Source organism: Suricata suricatta, chromosome 2 (assembly GCF_006229205.1).
Source record: "Suricata suricatta isolate VVHF042 chromosome 2, meerkat_22Aug2017_6uvM2_HiC, whole genome shotgun sequence".
Lineage (NCBI taxonomy): Eukaryota > Metazoa > Chordata > Mammalia > Carnivora > Herpestidae > Suricata > Suricata suricatta.
Window position 1 is genome coordinate 158,537,955 of NC_043701.1, and position 19,160 is coordinate 158,557,114.

Genomic DNA, 19,160 nt, shown 5'->3' on the forward strand with positions numbered 1-19,160 from the left:
AGAGCCATGGTTCACCCGCCATTAAGTGAACAATTATGTACTGAGGCATATGTTTGCATGATTGTAGCTATAAAACCCCATGGTAGTATCATGTAAACAATCCCTCAGACCGAATCAAATCTAGTAGGGTCATACACGGTAAATATTCCCTGGTATTCTGGATAATTTATGGCAGAACATATGTGAAACGAAGGAAAAGGCTTATACGTGAAACGAAGGAAAAGGCTTATCTTATCCTGTCTTTTGACAGCTTTCTGACTTAACATACCAATCATCTTTCTGGGAGAAGGGGAGAGACCGCTTCACAATTCAGAAAACCTCAGCTCTTTCTTGTTAACCCGCAGACCCAAAGAGGACAGTAGGTAGAAGCTTTCTTAAAAAAAAAAAAAAGTCAAATCTTTTAGCCCAGCAGTCTGCTTTTAGAAATTTATTACACATAAATCACTGGACAAATGCACAAGATGTGCATAGAGGGATGTTCTTCAGTGTGTAAAAAAATTTACAGTCTAACCAGAAACTGTCAAATTTTCTCCAAAAAGTGGCTTGGTTAAATAAATGATGGCATATCTATATGACAGAATACTATTATAGCCATTTAGTACACATTTATTTTTTTAATTTTTTTGTTTATTTTGATAGAGAGAGAAAAGTATGTGTGTGTGCTGAGTATGAGTGGGGGAGGGACAGAGAGACAAGGGGAGAGAGAATCCCAGGCAGCTCTGTGCTGTCCTCGCAGGGCCCAGCGCGGGGCTTGAACTCACAAACTGAGATCAGGAGATCATGAGCTGAGCCACAACCAAGAGTTGGATGCTTGACAGACTGAGCCACTCAGGTGCCCCTGAGTACACATTATAGTTATTAACATGGAATGTTGTCTACTGTCTATGTTTTGTTATAGGAAAAAAGCATATTACAAAAGAGTTAATGAAAGACTGTAATTCTGTTAAAAAGGGAAAATACTTTCAGTGTGTATATTTGAAAAGAAAGTCTTGATAGTTATGGAAAATCAGCTATCTTTTCCTTTCTTTGACTGTATTTCCTAGTATTTCTACAATGAACATGTAATGTTGCTATAACAAAGAATAATAAAGTGGGGGGGAAAAACATTTGCTATGAGAACATTCTAATACCAACAGTTCTCAATTACTCTGTTAATCCATTTCAAATTCTTTCTTCACTTTTTAATAACTTGAAGTTTCTTTCCTGACCTGAAGAACACAGGTGAGGAAGAAGACACTGCTAAAGTAACAATCTGCCAGTCTCCTAAGAAAAGCAAATCCACACTAGCTTTTGTAAATCTGCTCTTCTTTCCCCAGGTCCAACCGGAGGACTCAAAAATCCTGGTTTTCTGTATCTCCACACGACTCTGGCCACCCCGCCCCCACCTGGTCTTTACCCCCAACACCTACAAAACTCCTATTGGGAGAAGGGTTGCCCTCGGTTAAACTTCTGGTACTGTGGTCACTGGCTTTTCCTCAGGGCTCACAGCTAACCAAACTTCAGAGAGGACTCCATTACATTTAGGTCCTCACTATCAACAGCAAAACGTTGCCTGTGGCTTCTGCTGGGTCACTGCCTGTCTACTTTGGCTAGAAGCTTCCAGCACAGTCCCTACTGGGAAAGGGGGTGGGGGGGCAGTCAGCTCAAAACTTCTCATTTCCCCTTTTCTTTTCCAGACCTTGTCCAGGCCTTCAGAACAGCAAAGGGGTCGAGTGCCCAAAGTGCAGGAGTCTGCAATTTCTTCAACTGGCAGGATAGGAAGTTTAATTCTAGGACCAACTCAAACACCGTTTTTGAAGACTTACCCAATACACATAAATCCTAGAGGGGTATGCTGTTGGTGTGACATTATTATTATTTCATCGTTAGGCGGCAGAAATGAAGTTATCAAGAGGGCAAAGACAGTTTTCATAAAATAATTCACTAAAATAATTTATCACTGTTTAATAAGCAAATTTTGATTATAGTCAGCCAACAAAACTCTATATGCAAAGCTTTATTTCTCTAAACACACACATCTGATGTATTTACCAAGTCTCTTGAGAGAAGTTATTAATGCTTTCATTTTACAAAGGAGGAAAAGGGCACAAACCAATGAAATGGCTTGCCTGGGACCACAGGGCTGATAAAGCTACATATTCAAAACAGGCATCCCAGACCAGTGCTTTCCATGAAGGGTCAAGGCCTGTTCTGGATTATGTCTTCTCTGTATGCACATGGCCGTTTCTGGCATTAGATTTCCAATTTTAATAATGATACGACAGTGATGTTTCAAAATTTGCTCATGTCCATGCCCCTCTGGCTGTTTTTGTAACATACGCTGTAAAACTAGACTTTCTTCAACTTCTATGAGATGGTTTACTTTTAGTCCTTCCATGTGCCCTCACGGTATTTTATGTATCTTTTAAAGCTGTGTACTCCGCCCTGACATCAGTTCCCCTGAATTATAATCCTGCTCAAGTTATAACTACAAAACTTATGAATACTTTTTAAAGTTTATTTATTTATTTTGAGAGAAACAGAGTGCACACAAATAGGGGAGGGGCAGAGAGAGAGGGAGAGTACCCCAGAGAAGGCTCCATGCTGTCAGCAAAAAGCCCCATGTGGAGCTTGAATTTAGGAACCATGAGATCATGACCTGAGCCAAAATCAAGGGTCTGCGCTTAACTGACTGAGCCACCCAGGGGCCCCTCTATGAATATTTATTAGACAGCTACCAAGCAGAGTGCTAGGCGATGGGGTAAACATAGAGAAAGTTGAAATGCCCTCAAAAGCTTTCTTTAGTCTCATCAGGAAAGTCATTTCATCTGTCCTGTGTTCAAGAACAGCAAACAGAATAGGGCTAAACTAGATGTCTTTAAAGTTATTTCCATTTGACTTAATCTAGTTGAACAGGCAAAACAGAAGTTCATGAAACAAAAGAACAGTACAAAAGAGAATCAACTTAAGCATTAAGGGTTTTGGTTATATTTATTTGAAAGAAACCAATCTTTCAAAGATTATTTCCAAGATGATCCAATATTTTGATGGCAAAAGCTCATTAAACTTCAGTTACCTGTCATTATACACTAGTATCTTATTTTCTAGTTGAAACATGAAAAAATATATAACCTCAATACAAGGAAAATATAAATTGGGTTTCCCCTGGGACCCCAGTTCTAAGTGCCATGTTGGTTTAAACAAGCTCTGGGTATCTCAGCAGTCATTCCATCCCCCTGTCTCTCCCTTGGCTTCTATTTTTGGGCTGTAAGTGACACTGCTTCTAGCTTCTGAGAGGGCAGCAGATGTAGTGAATAAAGCACTCAAACTACAAAAGGCCTGGGATCGAGCCCTGCCTCCCCTCTTACCTGGTGACCTTGGACACCTCTCTGGGCCACTGCTTCCATATTATATATATATAACAAAGGGGTTGGGCCTTGTTGGTCACTTCTAAGATCTAAAATCTTCATGACTTCTTACTCTGTTACTTCACTTACTCTTCTCAGTTTGGAGTAACCACATCAACTTCTAACTAGTCCCACAAGGAGTGCCACTTGGGTGTGTGTCTCCTTGGACACACCTAGGCAGTTGGCCACTTCCTTTAGCAAGCCCTCGGGACTGGTCATGTGCTGCCATTAGTATGGAACCTAGAGCAGCGTACTTCCAGTGTTTGTTTCCTTCTTAATCCTTGAACATGACAAGCTCAGCTGGTCTTCCTGCCTTTCTGCTCACCTACTGTCCTTGAACCTCAGCCATACAAAGGCCTCTCTAGTCCCCTGGATTACACTTTTCTCTAAACTTCCCTTCTCAAGCAGCAATACAAAACAATATGTACTATTTTATATTGTTTTTTGAAAAACACTGTCAAGTCATATTTATTCTAGGTGTGTGATGCCAGTTCAACTTTTGAAAATCAATGTATTTCACTACATCAATAGGCAAAAGAAGAAAACTCATATGACCAAGTCAATTGATAGAGAAAAAAATACATTTGTAAAACTCCAACATCCACATATAGTAATAAATATCAGAAAATTAGGCATAGAGTGGAACTATCTCATCTTGGAACTGAACCCTGTATTAAAACCTTTTGACGTACATATTCTGTGCCCCAAAATAGAATATTTCATTTGACAACACACATTCACTGAGCACCTATGACATGCCAAGTACTGCTGGGTTCTAGAAACACTATCTCTACTACCATCACAAAGCTTAGACTCTATTGGACTTTGTGCATACCTAATCCACAGTGCTTAGCACAGCGACTGGCACTTAATAAATGGCAACAGTTATTATAATTTAGAGTGCCCTGAGTACTACTCTGCTATAGCTGGGCTAGAAGACACTACCCAAAGATTTTGTCTTTGGTTTTTTTTGTTTTAGAGAGGGAGAGAGAGAGAATCTTAAGCAGGCTCCATGCCCAGCATTGAGCTTGATGCGGGGCTTGATCTCATGATCCCTAGATCATGACCAGAGCTAAAATCAAGAGTCAGATGCTTGGGGTACCTGGGTGGCTCAATCAGGTGAGCATCCAACTCTTGATTTCCGCTCAGATCATGATCTTATGGTTTGTGGGACTGAGCCCTGGGTCAGGCTCCGCAGTCACAGTGCAGAACCTGCTTGTGATTGTCTTCTCCCTCTCTCTCTGCCCCTCCCCTGCTCACTCTCTCTCAAAATTAATTAACTAATTAGGAAAAAAAAAAGTCAGATGCTTAACAGACTGAACCACCCAAGCTCCCTACCTGAAGATTTTTTAAAATCATGAACTATACTAATTTTTATGAAAATTTTAGTTACAATTTTGGACCTTTGGCATTGGGGTAAGGTGAGGTTTCAATCTTCCTTTAAGCAGGGCATGGGTCGGAGAGCAAGAAAATTGAATTCCCTATCTCAAAGTCACTGAGGAAAGAGCTAGAGGAATTCTATAATATTTTTTGTATAAGTACTACTGTGTGGTCAGCACTAAGTAGAAGCATCTCCACATTTCAGTAGATGCTAAGATGCATATTTTTGCACATTTTAACATCTTGAAAGCAAAATATATTTTCCATGTAATAGCATATTAATGTTTAATCAGAAGTTTTCTTTTTCTGGGTACATACAATTATTCGGGGTCCTACAACAGGTGGTGTTTTAGATTTACTGAAATGCAATATATTGTCTCCTCTTGGTTTATGATTTTTAAAAAGGGGGGAAGGCTTTCTTAAAAAAAAGAAAGAAAAGGAAAAAAAGGGGTTTCTTGATATGGTGGAATGAGGTCCACTGTGGAATCACATATACAAACATGTCCCTTCCCACCAGAAATCACTGTGCATGGACACTGCGGCTTGACAGCCTGATGGTCATGGCCAGCACAGGTGCTTCCTGGTTTCTCAGGAAATAACCAAATTGGAAAGCTCTGGGGGATCGGGCTGGGTAGGTCAAGTTTCTGAGCTCCCACTTTGAAATTCCATTTGTGGCCAGGCCTGCCACAGTTTTGCAAGTTAGCAGCTTTGATTCGCCCCTCCTCTCACTGCACCCTCTAATATCCCCAGGCCCACGAGAAAGGAGATGCCCCGCAAAGGCACCTCTTCCTACCCACACTCAACGTCTCACCTTTCCTTCATATCTTTGGCTTTTACAGAGACCTGGATTCTTCCCAGGCCAATATTCCTATGTTGTTGTTGAAGCATTATACGCAAACAGTTTAGGTAATGGCTTGTGGAAAAAACATACAAGCTACCTTGAGAATACAGCCTCTGATGACAGAGGCAAGGTCTTTGGGTTGGATGGGAGTCTGCCAGACTGGATTGTTCCAGCCCCAGGAGCACCTGATTTTCTCTCAGGCTTCCATTCTCTCCCAACTCTTGGGGAAATATGGCCCTACATATATTGCCTTTTGCCTCCACATCCTTACCGCTGCCTTCTCCTCTACCTCCTACCTACCCAACTATCCTCCAACAAACACCACCACCTTGATTTTAAAAAGTAAGCATATGAAAGCTGTGTCCAACTCTGTGCCCCCTCAGCTACAGTCACAGGTCTTTGGTTCTTTTTGTGAAAGGTCCTGAAGAGTGGTCTGCATGACCTCCTTCTGTGACTTCACCGCCTATATAAGTCCTTTGCAAGTAATTCTAAATTGGTTCCAACAATATTGTCTTTTCAGTCAACCAATAGCCTCTTTGACAAATCTGATGACATTATGCTTGATTTCCCTGGGCCACTTCAAAGCACTGGCCATTCTTGCTTACTTTAAATTCTCTGGTTTTCTCCTGACCTCCTCATATGATCTTGCCCTGACCCTATTGCTGGCCTCTCTCCTCCTCCGCCCGCCCCTAAACTGTGGCTCAGTTCTCAGGCACCTGCTCTTCTCCCTAGCTGCTTCTTTCCTCGGAGAACATACCACTCACAGTTTCGGTGATTACAAGCGAGAAGGCAGGCCCAGCCTGCCTTATTCCTCGGGCTTTGGTCTAAACCAGCATCCGGTTTCTCAGATTCCAGTACTCCAATGCCCCACACAGGGGGTTCCTCCTTGCACTACAACTATGTATCTTTGCTCATAAAGTTTCCCCAACCAGGAATGTTCCCCCTGCTTCTCTCTACCTACGTCAACCTTCATTACTCATTCTCTTCAGCTTTAGCTCAATTCGAACATCTTCCTAAAGTCTTTTCCCATAACTCAAGACTGAGCGTCCCCCTTCTAACTGTCCAGAGCATTCACTGTCTAAACCAAATATTTTTGTACATTATTCATACTTTTACACTTTGCCTCTTCAACTGATCTGTAAAATTCTGTGTGTGTGTTGGGGGTGGGGTAGGTATCCTTCTGCAGATAACCCCATACTTGGTACAGTGCTGAGTACAAGTTCCAGTTACTAAATCCCTGTGGAACCACATTCAAAGGGGAGGTGGGATCTGGGTACTGGTGAAAGGATGATGGCAGCCCATGCTTATTTTGCATTACTACACACCAGCTTCTACTGCACCATTCTAGGTACTTCTGTATCTATAAACTCACTTAATCCTCATAATACTGTCATGTAGGTACATCATCTGGTTTTCATGATGAAGAAACTGTGGCAAAGAGGGATTAAATAATTTACACAAGTTTACACAAAGCAGTAGGGCCAAGAAAGGTATCTAATAGTTCCCCTTTAGGGACTTACAAAATTGTATTTTAATTATTTGATTATATGCTATTTTCTGTTTGAAATCGCAAGTTCCTGAAGGCAGACACAGTCTTATCCATCTTCTCCAGTGTCTCAATAGGGACATAGCTGTATAGGACAGGTCTATACACTGAAAACATCTAGAGTCTAAACCCTTTGTAGTCCCCTGCACTCTGCCACTGCGACAGCCAAAAGATGCCTCCACCCAGTTCCACATCCGGGGGTTGATCTGGGCCAGCCAAGCCTCAGAACACCTGTCCCTTGAGCCTGCTGCATACCCAGTGGGCACCATCAGCCATCCCTGTAGCTGATTTCAACCGGGTGATCCCCATCCTGGGCTTCACCTCTACCTTTTGGACCAAGGACTTGTACCTAATCAATGAATAGTTACTTCATATGATGAGGACTAAAAAAACACAAGCTGAGTCAATTATACTCACTCTCCTGAGAATATGAATTATCAACTATCAGCCAAGTCAGACAGAAACAGAAGCAGAAGTCGCAATAATGTCCCAAGACAGTGTTGGGACGAACATGGTTATATGTGAGGTAAAGTGAAGAGGGCGCAGAAACTACGAGTAAATGGGAAGTGCTGGTCTGCAATAGTAGGAGACCACGCAGAATTCAGAGAAGAGCAAAAGCGTCATGAACATGATGGTCCCTGAAGGAGACGCAGAAAGTGAAGAGCTGGGCCCGAGGGCAGCTGGTGGCAGCCCACTTGTCCTGGAGCAGTAGCCTCATCCCTCCTCAGGACCTTTAGGCAATCTAGGTCGAACCAGAACATAACAGTGTTTGATGCTCGATACAGTTCTGTTAGATAAAAATAGATGAGTGGATCATATTTATTATAAGAGAATGAAATAAGATGAAGTGGCACAAGGTGCTCTGAGGACTGTCCAGCATGTAAATTACAGTGGTTCCACCAGCACGACTCATACTCTCCACAGTGAAATTCCATGGTCTGTTTTGCTGGCCATTAGTTACTGCCCAGTTAATTCCTATGAGTAGGCCCCCTGTCTCCAGAGTGGCAGAGACCTCTTGGCATCTGCCCCCTTCATGCCTTCTAATCAGCATATCAAATTAGCCAGGATGAAAGCTAATGTCTTGAATTGACTGGCAGACATTTTATTCCAATAGTTTGACTACAGTCTGTAGCTACAAAGACATCATGTTCATATACTGGCAATGAAAAGAAACCTTGACCAGAGTAAAACTGCACTACCTGTGGAACACTGGCAAAAGTGCCTTCAAATTTATACTGTTTTTTATCATCTCGGGAGAGAACAAAACAGATTTCTCTGGATTCTGTTGTTCAATGGCAATTACTGCCCAAACTTTAAAGGAATCGCTTGTAGATCTTCATCACCGCTTCCCTCCTAATCTCCATGTAATGTGCTTTGTGTCTCCATTGCTCCTCTTCCTCACCCCATCTGGCAAATGCAACATCTTTCTTTGGTCCACGCTCCTCCCCATATCTCTCTCCCCACTCTCTCCCATATAACACGGCTACACCCCCTCCACTTGAAGTCCGTCCTCTGACTTCCCTAACACGATGCTTTTCTGCTTTTCTAGGTTGACTTATGTGGCCTGAACGCATAGCTGTGCTTCTGCTCCAGCCCTGGTGATGAGGTAAAAGCACTGGTCTGGGCATCGGGAGACCCAGATTCTATTCCTGACCTAAGGACTGACTTGGGACATACATTTCAATTTCTCTGAGCTCCATCTCTTTGGTTATAAAAACAGAGAGTCAGATTTAAGTGTTTTTCAAACATCTTTTTTTTCTACTATAGCCCATACTTCACACTGTGACTCAGTATATACATGACACATAACATGTGTGTGTGTGCATACACACTCACACACAAAGTATTACATGCATACTTTTCTTACATGAGGTGTGCCACGAAATTTTCTATTCACTTTTTTTATTTTTCAAAAATGCAAGTTATAACCCACAGAAGAGACTTTAAGACCCAATCGTGGGTGGGTACCCATTAGTTATAAAACACTGGACTTGCTGATGTGCAGTGAGACAGGAGGATGCTACTGCAGCCTCCAAGCCTGAACTTCCAAGCCTGGACTCTCACCTGGATTCCATGTCATATTCCTCTCTGTAAGAGCTCCTCGTTTACATATCCTAGTTATCACTTAACCCCGTTAACACAGAATTTGAAGCACCAGGTCCCTTTCCCATCACAACCATTTATGTTACCAGCAAGCATAAACCCTTGGTGCCAACTTTTGGCCTAGTAATGAAAGAGCTTACACTGTACCAACCTCCCTACTGATAACTATTAGCAACTCTGGATCAGGCTTCTTTTTTTTAATTATAAAAATTTTTTAATGTCTATTTATTATTGAGATAGAAACAGAGCATGAGTGGGGGAAAGGCAGAGAGAGAGAGGGAGACACAGAATCTGAAGCAGGCTCCAAGCTCTGAACTGTTAGCACAGAGCCCAATGTAGGGCTCGAACCCACAAACCATGAGATCATGACCTGAGCCAAAGTCGGACACTTAACCAACTGAGCCACCCAGGCACCCCATAAGGCATTTTTTAAAAAGTAATTGTGTAAAGGCATTGGAAAGTAACCAAAAGCAGGCCAAAAACTAGAGGGGATAGGACTCAAAACAAGGGATGCAAATTAGGTAAGATCCATATTTATCCAATTTTTATTCCCTGAAGTCAATCCCTGGTCTTCCAGAATGTGGGGGAAATGAAGCAAAAATGGAAAGCCAACAACCGGCAATCTTATTGGGCTGAAGAGTCAAAGGCTCATGTCTGGGGCTGTGAAGTGGCTAGATATTATGGGCAAAATCCTGGGAAAAGAGAGAGTCACAGAGAGGGGAGCCCAAAATCTGCAGAAATTCCCCTCAAATCCTTGAACTCTGCATGCAGGTGATGACACTCCAGGAAGCCAGCAGAAACAACAGCCGGAGGCCAGAGAGCCTGACCAATATTTGCAACTGCTTGGGGCTGAGAAGACACAGTTTGAAATTTGAGTACCTCTAAGTTAAGAGGTTCAATAAGCACTTCTGAGTTAAAAAAAATTTTTTTTAACATTTTTATTTATTATTGAGAGACAGAGCATGAGCATGGGAGGGGCAGAGAGAGAGGGAGACACAGAATCCGAAGCAGGCTCCAGGCTCCAGACTCTGAGCTGTCAGCACAGAGCCTGACACAGGCCTCGAACCCCCAAACCATGAGATTATGACTTGAGCCAAAGTCAGACGCCTAACCAACCGAGCCACCCAGGCGTCCCTAAACATGTCCGGTTTTGCGCTGAAACCTCAAAAGAGCTGCCCCCTAGGAGTAAGGCCCACCTCTCAGGATGAGGAGCCCACACCCTAGGACTAAAGGCAAAGCCCTAACAGACGTGCCCTAACAACTTCTAAGCCTGAGGCCTCCATAAGAGAATGAACTGAGAAGGCAGGCAAGGGAAGGACACACCATGGTAGAAGGACTTGGTTTCCAGCTTAAGATACAGGTTTCGAGCGGCCATTAGACAGCACCTTGTTTCTCAGATGCAGTAGGGAAGGTGGGGGAGGGTGGGAGAGGGAGGAGGGATGGGCCGTTCCACCTGGATAATAACACAGGGCCTGAGCGCAGATGCACAGTGGGGGTCAATCTGGACCTCAGGAGAAAAGGGACCATGCAGTGACAGGCTAATGAAGCAACTTCTAAGGCTGAAGGGAGGCGGGTAGACAAAAGACCAAGAAATCACAACTTATGAGCACCTATTATGTTCCAGGCATCTCATTAAGCATTTTATTTATGTTCTCTCACCGACACAGATGTTATTATCTTCATTTTATAAATAAGGCATCCAAAACTCAGAGAGATTAGGTAATTCACCTCAAGTTACACTATTAGTAAACGGTGGGGCTGAGATGTGAACTCCAGGCAGAAGACAGACTCTAACACTGGTTTCTTCCTGTAATTGCATGTTGGAACTGTAACATTCAGGAAGGACAGTGGCGCCTGTGCTGTAAGACAGCCAGCAAAGAATGTTAGAAAGCAAAAGGATTTCAGGGCAGACTAAGGATTCTGTTATAGGCCAAGGAGGATGCTCGTGGTATAAATTAGGGGTGTCAATTGAGCTAAACAGGAACACACCATCAAAACTTAAGCCCTCAAATATAAAGAGGGAGTTGTAAAAATGCAAGTGACAGAAGGTGGAACTGAGCAGGTCTGAGAGAGATCAAAAGGCACTCGGGAGAGAAGGGCTTGACTCTTGTTAAGTCAGACAGAATAAACACACTTTAATTACACTCAGGACGCTTAATACAATAAGGAACTAAAGATAGGAAACAAAGTTCATGTATGGAACAGATGTGGGGAAAGGGAATAGGAAAAAGACAAAAACCAATATAAGGAATCACAGAATCACTTGTGTGATTGTGTGTGTGTGTGTGTGTGTGTGTGTGTGTGTGTGTGTGTGTGTGTGTTTTGATTGTTGTTGATTTGAACTGGAAAGAATTTAGAAGTCATTCAATCCCTATCATCTCAGAGCAAAAGTGCTTCTAGAAAAAAATGGGTAGCTGCTAAATACCTCAGTTTCCCAACCAAAGCTGAGCTTAGTTTTGTTTTTATCTTGATAAATGCAGGTGGAGACCCTGATTTATCCAAAACAATGCCCTGGAAATTCTGGTTAGGTCAAGCCTGTGTCAGAAGACCACAGGATAAACCACTGGCAGCCCTGGGAATACACCAGGGACTTGTGATGCCCCCACCAACAGTAAGCCTGTTTTGAAGATCTATATGGGAGACTTCTCACTCAGGAGGAAGGTGTGTGATGGGTTTTCTAGATCGTTCACATTTTCTAATTCTAACCCTTATACTCTGCTCATAACCTACACCACCCCCAGAATGACCTAGACCAGAAAGTTGGCTTGGCAGGAGAATAGCATATATAATACACAGCTTAACAGGGAGTTCAGTAATTATAAAAACAATCACAACAAAATAAAACAAAATGAACACAATTCACTTCAGAGAACTGGATAAGACAAACTGACAAGAAAGAAAGAACCTCTACATTATAAAACACTCTTAATATACTTGTGTGACAAATAACTTAGGGAAGGCAAAGTGAGATGAAGTAATTTGGATGTACAAAGCATCAACTGTATGAACAAAGCACCGTGAAGAATATAGATAATCTTCTGACTTCCAGAAGAGCTGTCATGCTCATCATTCCCATAAGATTTCCTGAGTATAAAGACATGAACACTCTATAAAACAAGTTAAATCTTCTTTTCCCTAATGTCTAAAGAAATGTGGAGATGGAGAAGAAAGATCATGCCAGGAAAACAAATTTTTGTTTGGTGCCTCAGTAATGAACCTGCCATCCCTATAAATATTAACAAACAAAGAAATATTAAAGAAAGAATGGAAAGATATTTGGGATTAGAGACGCCTGACAAAACCAAGAATGATAAAGTTCCTGTGAGGACAGTCTCGTTCTGGAGGCGTGGTGGGTATTCACAGCACTGGATCCATTCTTGGTCTGCAAAGTGCCTCCTGGAATGATTAAATCTCTAAGGTTGTTCTCACTCAAGATACACTGAAAAAAGAAATTTCAGGGGCCAGGTTTCTTAAGTGCATGAGGGCTCCTAGTACCTAGTAAAACCACCCCTTTTACCTATTTTCATGTTCTAGCCTTCTGAGAAGGCTGGCTGAGTTCGTACCTTGAGCTTTCTTCCTGTTCTGCACAAATTCTGAGCGTCTCAGGGTACTGGGTGCTGTGCGGCGGAAGCAACTATTCCTTTTCCAAGTCTCGGGGCTGTTTGTTTTTCTCTCTGCCTCTAAGTGCCAGGTATTCTTCCCCAGTGAAGGGCCCTGCGGAATGCCACTATGGTGTTCTCCCCAGTCCTCTCTCGTCCACTGATTCTGCAGACCATCTGGGAAGATCCCTCTGCTCCCAATGGTCATCATTCCTGCTCTGTCAGTGTCACTGTCCTCCAAATTCTTCATCTGATGGGCTGAATCTGTTTCTATGTAATTCCGAAATGTATACTCACAGTTTGCAAATAGAGTATCATGGCCTTTATTTTCTGTCTCAGAGTCACTCTGATCCATGGCAAGAGTCTTTGCTTTGGGATAGGCTTTATCATTTTGACAAACATCTCTGTCCCCTTCATAATATTCAACAAATTCTTTACCTTCATTGACACCATTCAAATCTGGGAAGTCCACAGACTGACCATTAGAATTCCCAGGAGCCTGACATAAACTGTTGCGGTTTCTATAACAGATATTAGTTTCTTTACAATCCTCAACATTATAATTAAAATTCCTGTGGTCCATGTGCCACTTTTCAGGTTGACCACCATTCCCCCCAGGATCATCCAAACGACCATGGCAAGCCTGTCGTCCAGTTTCTTTAGAGTCCTCAGGATTACAGTTCAGATTCTGACCATCTATGTAGCCATTCGTTTCCCCATATCCTCCTGCTTTCCAGTTTGCTGGGCTGCCCATAAGCCAGTTATCCTTAGTCTTGGGGCTCAGATTCCCATAATCTACATCTTCTGAGTTCCGGTAACCACCACAGCCTCGAATCACACTTGCATAGTCCATACAGTACTCTCCACTTTCCTCTGCTTCCTCATGGTCTGAGCTTGGTTCACTCTGCTCAAAAGCCCAGTATCCACACTGCCTTTTTCTGTAGGGCCGATTGTGCCCTGAGGCCCAGTCTCTGGAATACGAGCCGCCTTCTCTGTGAAGTCCGTCCAGCCCTGTAAGATCCCTCTTCTGTAGACTCCTGTGATCTTCATACTCCCAGCTGGAGCCCCAGTGCCCTTTCCTGCCCACTTTTCTTTCTTTTCTAACGTGGGTTTCACACATGTTCGGAGCGCTTTAAGACGTGAGTTTTGCTTCCCTCTTCCATGGGCCTGGGTGGGGCTGAAATGTGGACAGGTGCAGTTTAGCCTAAGGCTGTATCCGTCCTTCTGAAAATGTCTCCCAAAGTGCTCAAGACGCTCTTCTTGCTCCTCCGGCTGGAGCACAGAGAAATGTGGAGTTATTTCAACCTCGGGATCCAATCAGTGAGCTCCTATATCTTTCCCTACAGAGGCCAGAAGATAATTAGTAACTAGTGTTCATGTGATTGGAGTTGGCAGCTTTGTTTGGTGTTTCCCTTCAGCTGGTCAAACTGGCTTGGCTGCTTTCTGCGCTGAGGGTAGAAGTATTCTGCTGTTTTAAAGGTTTTGTAGAAAAACCAGAGTGAGCAAGAACAGCCCCCTTTAAAAGGCCAGTGTAAGGTCATCTATCAATCTCATCAGCCTCTTTAGATATTTCTGTAATCAACCAGCAGTATAAATAATGTTTTTCATGTACAGCCCAAACTGGACCTCTGTTCCTCATCTTCCAAGTTCAGCTTTCTAATCCTTAGACATCTGAAACTCTGCAGGACTCCATTCCCCGACAAGAGAGAACTCTTCCTCCTTTGAGAGCTTTGCTTTTTACGGGAGTCAGGTTACCAGTTGGTGCCTGTACACTCAAATCACAAGTGGTTTCAACTCCTGCCTGGAGATGCAACGGGGCAGCCCACTGAAGGGAAGAAAGAAAATCGTCCTTTTTACTCTGATCTAGTGTATGGGTAATTTAAAAGCTGTCCCCTTGAAGGATGTAGTTTTGTATGCTTTCATACTTTCCTTGATATGTGCCATGCCAGAGAAGCATAAAAAGCATTTTCTAAATCTCTTCTCCATCCAGTCATGCAGCATCTTCAGGAACTGGGGAATAAGGTTAGGAAGCAGAAAGAGGCATACAGAAAGACCTCTTTGGATCAACAAACATTAGATGGGCACCAACCACAGGTGAGGTATTGAAGAAGAGAGAAAAAGTGAACAAGTCAGTCCCTGCCTCGGGCAATGCAGGAGCAACCCTATAACAGATCTAACGTGACAGGTGCTGTAATAAACACAGCAGCAAGGACAACAAAGCAAAGTCCCTGGCGGGGCAGCTGGAGGGTGTCATGGAAGTGGTGGCATTTGAGCAGCGCTTTCAAGCACACGCAGGATTGCCCCAGACTTTCCACATATGGAGAACTAGGAAATGGGGAACAGCTTGGAGGATGGAATAAATAGGAAAAGTAGTAGGAGAAAAGGCTGGAGTGGTAGATTGGGGAAGATCCCAAGGGACCGGAATGCCATTTACTTCATTCAAGGGAGAGCACCGTGTTCAGAGACGGGCTTCGCTAAGATGATTGTTTTAGCCATCTATCAATGTCCAGGAACAATTCCCTGAACCGCTGTCTGATCCCTATTTGTGAAACAATATACAGAACCGTGAGGAGACCAGGGCCATATGCTTTGTCAATAATTACATGTTTACTCTTGGATGGTCCACGTACCTTCTCTGGGACTCGATCTGCCCATCTGTAGACATCAAGAGCCAGTTGACCTCTAGGACACCTCTGGTTCCTTCAGTTTAAAAAAATCCACGGTTCCAACTTCTCTGTCCTTTCCTGAAATACCTAAAGCGCTAGTGTGCACCTTTTGGCTGCAATCTCTGACTGCCAAATCTTCGGACGTGAAGGTTTCCGTTCTGTTCCCTCACACCTTCCAAACCAACAGCTGTCGCAGCAGCAGCCCCGGCACCTTCTGTGTTTTCAGTGTGAGGATGCACTATGATCAGGGCGAGGGCTAGCAAGGTGACAGATTTTTTTTTTTTTAATCTTCAGTACCCTGCAAGGAGTACTTACTTTACTGCAGACAAAGAAAGAGTCTTGGGGTTTGAAAAACCAGGTCACATGAGCTGGCACAAGGTAGGCCCACAATCTGTTTGACTTCGTGGCACTAGAAGAATAGGGATATTTCAAAAACGTACTAAAAACCTTAATTTCCCTCAAACCAAGCAAACAAACAAGTAAGCTATCACGATCTAAGTCAGGGGCGGGGCCGCTTCTGAGACAGGTGTGCTCAAACTGGCCCCTTCCCCTGACACTGACATTCCCTCTGTGTCTCCAGTTCTGGACTATGTGTCCACCCGTGCCCTCTGCCCCAACCCCTCGGCTCGGCCGCCACAGGGCTGTTCCTTGCCATTCGACCCCAGTGCACATCTACACTGGCACATAAAGCGGGGCACACTTTTAACTATTCAAAGTAAAGATTAATCTTTCCCTGTTATTGAAAACAAAGTTCCCTTTAGCAACTGCCTATCTTTGATAAAGATAGCGCTATAAGTTATGAAACACACATAGTACATCAACCAAGAGAAGAGATAAAGAGGATAAATTACAGGTAGTAAAAATATTAGTTATAAAATGACCCTGTAGGAGAGGTTATGTGAAGTTAAAAGAAGTGATCTTTGAAGAAGAGGAGAGTGCACACGAGGCCCTCCACTCCCACCTGCCTCACCATTCTCTTCTAAGTCGTGTTGCCTTTAGGGCATTAAAGACAGTTTGCAAGATGTACACTGCCTCAGCTTGGCCTCCCATGTGCTGTGATCCAGAACTCATCAGAAGCTGTGAACAGGTTGCTGTTTTCATGTGACAAATCTGTGTACAGACACGAGGCCTGAAGGAAAGGGGAGAACAACTTTTCCACTCTTCTCAATCCTAGTATTACTGGTGCAATTCAGCCCTTCAGCTGGCATCCTCTCTCTGGTTCTTTCATGGGACACAATAGTAACATTCCCCCGGCTCTTCTCAGAGGCTCTAAAGGGGCACAGCGCACTGATGCTTGCTATTTGTCAGCAGCGTGGGGGCGGGCGATCAGCTGCAGTGACTATCTGTGCACCCTTCGCTCCCAGTAGACAGAAATCCTGCTATATTCATTGGTAGAAGGGAAGACAGACAGCAAGATTTAGAAGGAGACAGAAAGAGGGAGAAGGTCCCGGAAAGGTAAAGGAAGAAGAGGGAGGAGACCAGAAAGAACCAGCAAGAACACGTGCCTCCCTACACTTCTATTAATGTCTCTTAACTGTACAGGTCATCCCTTCAGTCTGGTGACTGACGCTTCCACAAGAAGAGTGCCCCAGTGACATTCTCTGATTCCTACAGTCCTGCTGTTTTTCGGAGCACCAAGCAAATCTCTCTCTCATTTTATTATATGTGTTTATCTCCATTTATTACACTGAAAGCTCCTCAGGGGCAAGGACCATTCTAACTTATGTCCCAGTCCTCAACACGTCTCTGCACATGGGTGCCCAGCAGGTACAGAGGGGTTTGCAGTATTTACAGGGCATGTGCTAGATGCCAGGCAGAGGGCAGGACAGCTTGGAAGTTAGGAGCACAGCTCTGCCAGCCCTGGGTGTGTGTCTGGACTTTGCCACTCACAGGCTGTAGAATCTTGGGGAAGTTACGTAAGCCTTCCAAGTGTGTTTCATCATGTTTTCATCTTAAGCACAAAAGACAGACATTTCTGGGGAACATAATTAATTCTAAAAAGCCTCATTATTGAGAAATTCCCACTACCTGGAATTTGAGATGCTCTTGTTCTACCACCTGTATATCTAATGTAAGAAAAGTTCACAAGTGTATCTCAAACCAAGTCACAGGTACAGAAGGCAATGGAAGAGCCTGGAACTTGTTATGGCTTTGGGGAGGTAGCACTGTGCAGAGATTCCCTTCTAACCCTTCTTCAGGTACTTGAAATCATCAAGCTATTTGGCAATCCCCCAGGACTTCTCATATTAAATGATCACCGTTTAAAAAATTTTTTCATTATTACTTTTTTAATGTTTGTTTATTGAGAGAGAGAGAGACAGAATGTGAGAAGAGGAGGGGAAGGGAGAGAGGGAGACACAGAATCTGAAGGAGGCTCCAGGCTCTGTGCTGACAGCACAGAGCCCAACGCAGGGCTCCAACTCACGAGCCATGAGATCATGACCTGAGCTGAAGTTGGAAGCTTAATGGGCTGAGCCAGCCAGGCGCCCCTAAATGATCACCTTCCTGAGCACATGCCTAAGCACCCATCCTCATGCTTTCCCTTGAGGGTAACTGTTGCTGCTGCCCCTCTTCAGCCCAAGTGCCCTAGCTCTTCCCTGATCCATCACAGTAGATCTGCTCCAGGACAGCCCCGCCCCGCCTCTGAGGCTGCAGTCCCCTCAGGCCTGAGCCCGCTCACATAGTGGTTCTCTCCCAAGCATAGTTTGGATAGAGGTTTCCTCTCTTTAATACCATCTGCTTTCCATCTCTCAGAAGATAACTCCATTTCTGGCCTTCCCATAATACTCTTTCTTGTTGGCACTTATTTTTTCAGTTGCTCGCAGCAATCTAAAGTAGAGGGGGAGGTGAGTGTGTGGACTTGGCCCGCCTTCTTGAGCCAGCCTCTCTGGACCATCATTCTCCCGCTCGGAGTTCACTTAGTATCCTGCAATTCCTACATCCACACACCACTTGGTATTATTTTCTTCCCCAAGGACACATGGGTTCAGAGCTCCCTGGCACACCTGCCCAAAGTGACACAGCCGTGTTCTCTGTGGGCCCTAGACTAGAGGCATCTGGGGGGAAATGTGATATGCTGGTGCCTCACTTCCTTCCTCTTCCTCCTTTATAACTCATTTCTGTTTCTTCAGCCTTTCTCTACCAAATCTACCATCCTACTGCGTTTGTATCCATATCCTCAGCCTTCTCTCCTATTAAAATGGAGAGATGTCTCTGCTCTGATAAGAGCCCAGTCTCTCCACTGGTTCCCTGGATCCCAGTCCCACCTAATGTCTCAGAGACTGTGTTCCAGCAACAAGGCCTTCCCTCTGCTTCTGCAATGCAATCACTCCAATGGATCAGTCCCACTCACTGGACTATCTGTGTCTTCTCCTTTGCTAGTTCATCTTCCTGGTCTTCCACACTCGCAAACACTGGCATGCCCCTGGGCTTCTCTTGGATATGCAATTACCTGGCACACAGCAGGAATGCAGGATACACTGATAGGACTGGAAATGTGATTTACACTCTTATTCAGTGCAGCTGCCTCTCAGCCTAAAGGAAGAATTTAAAGGAGACGACGACTCCTAGGCATCAGTGACACAGCCTCCGAGGTATGAACAGAGGGTCTAGAAATGAGGGAGAAGACAGACACCTAAG

General features: G+C 44.0%; 1 protein-coding gene across 5 annotated transcripts in view; it reads right to left on the reverse strand.

The window, feature by feature from the left end:
• DNMBP (dynamin binding protein) overlaps positions 1-19,160 on the reverse strand; it is a 106,770-nt gene that overhangs the window by 27,643 nt on the left and 59,967 nt on the right. Inside the window, exon 1 of one of the 5 annotated variants that reach the window (XM_029932368.1) lies at positions 12,820-13,975. The exons of the other annotated variants lie outside the window; for them this stretch is intronic. Coding sequence (XP_029788228.1) covers positions 12,820-13,975 — 1,156 coding nt within the window. Of the gene's footprint in view, positions 1-12,819; positions 13,976-19,160 lie in introns of those variants that run through there. 5 annotated transcript variants of the gene reach the window in all.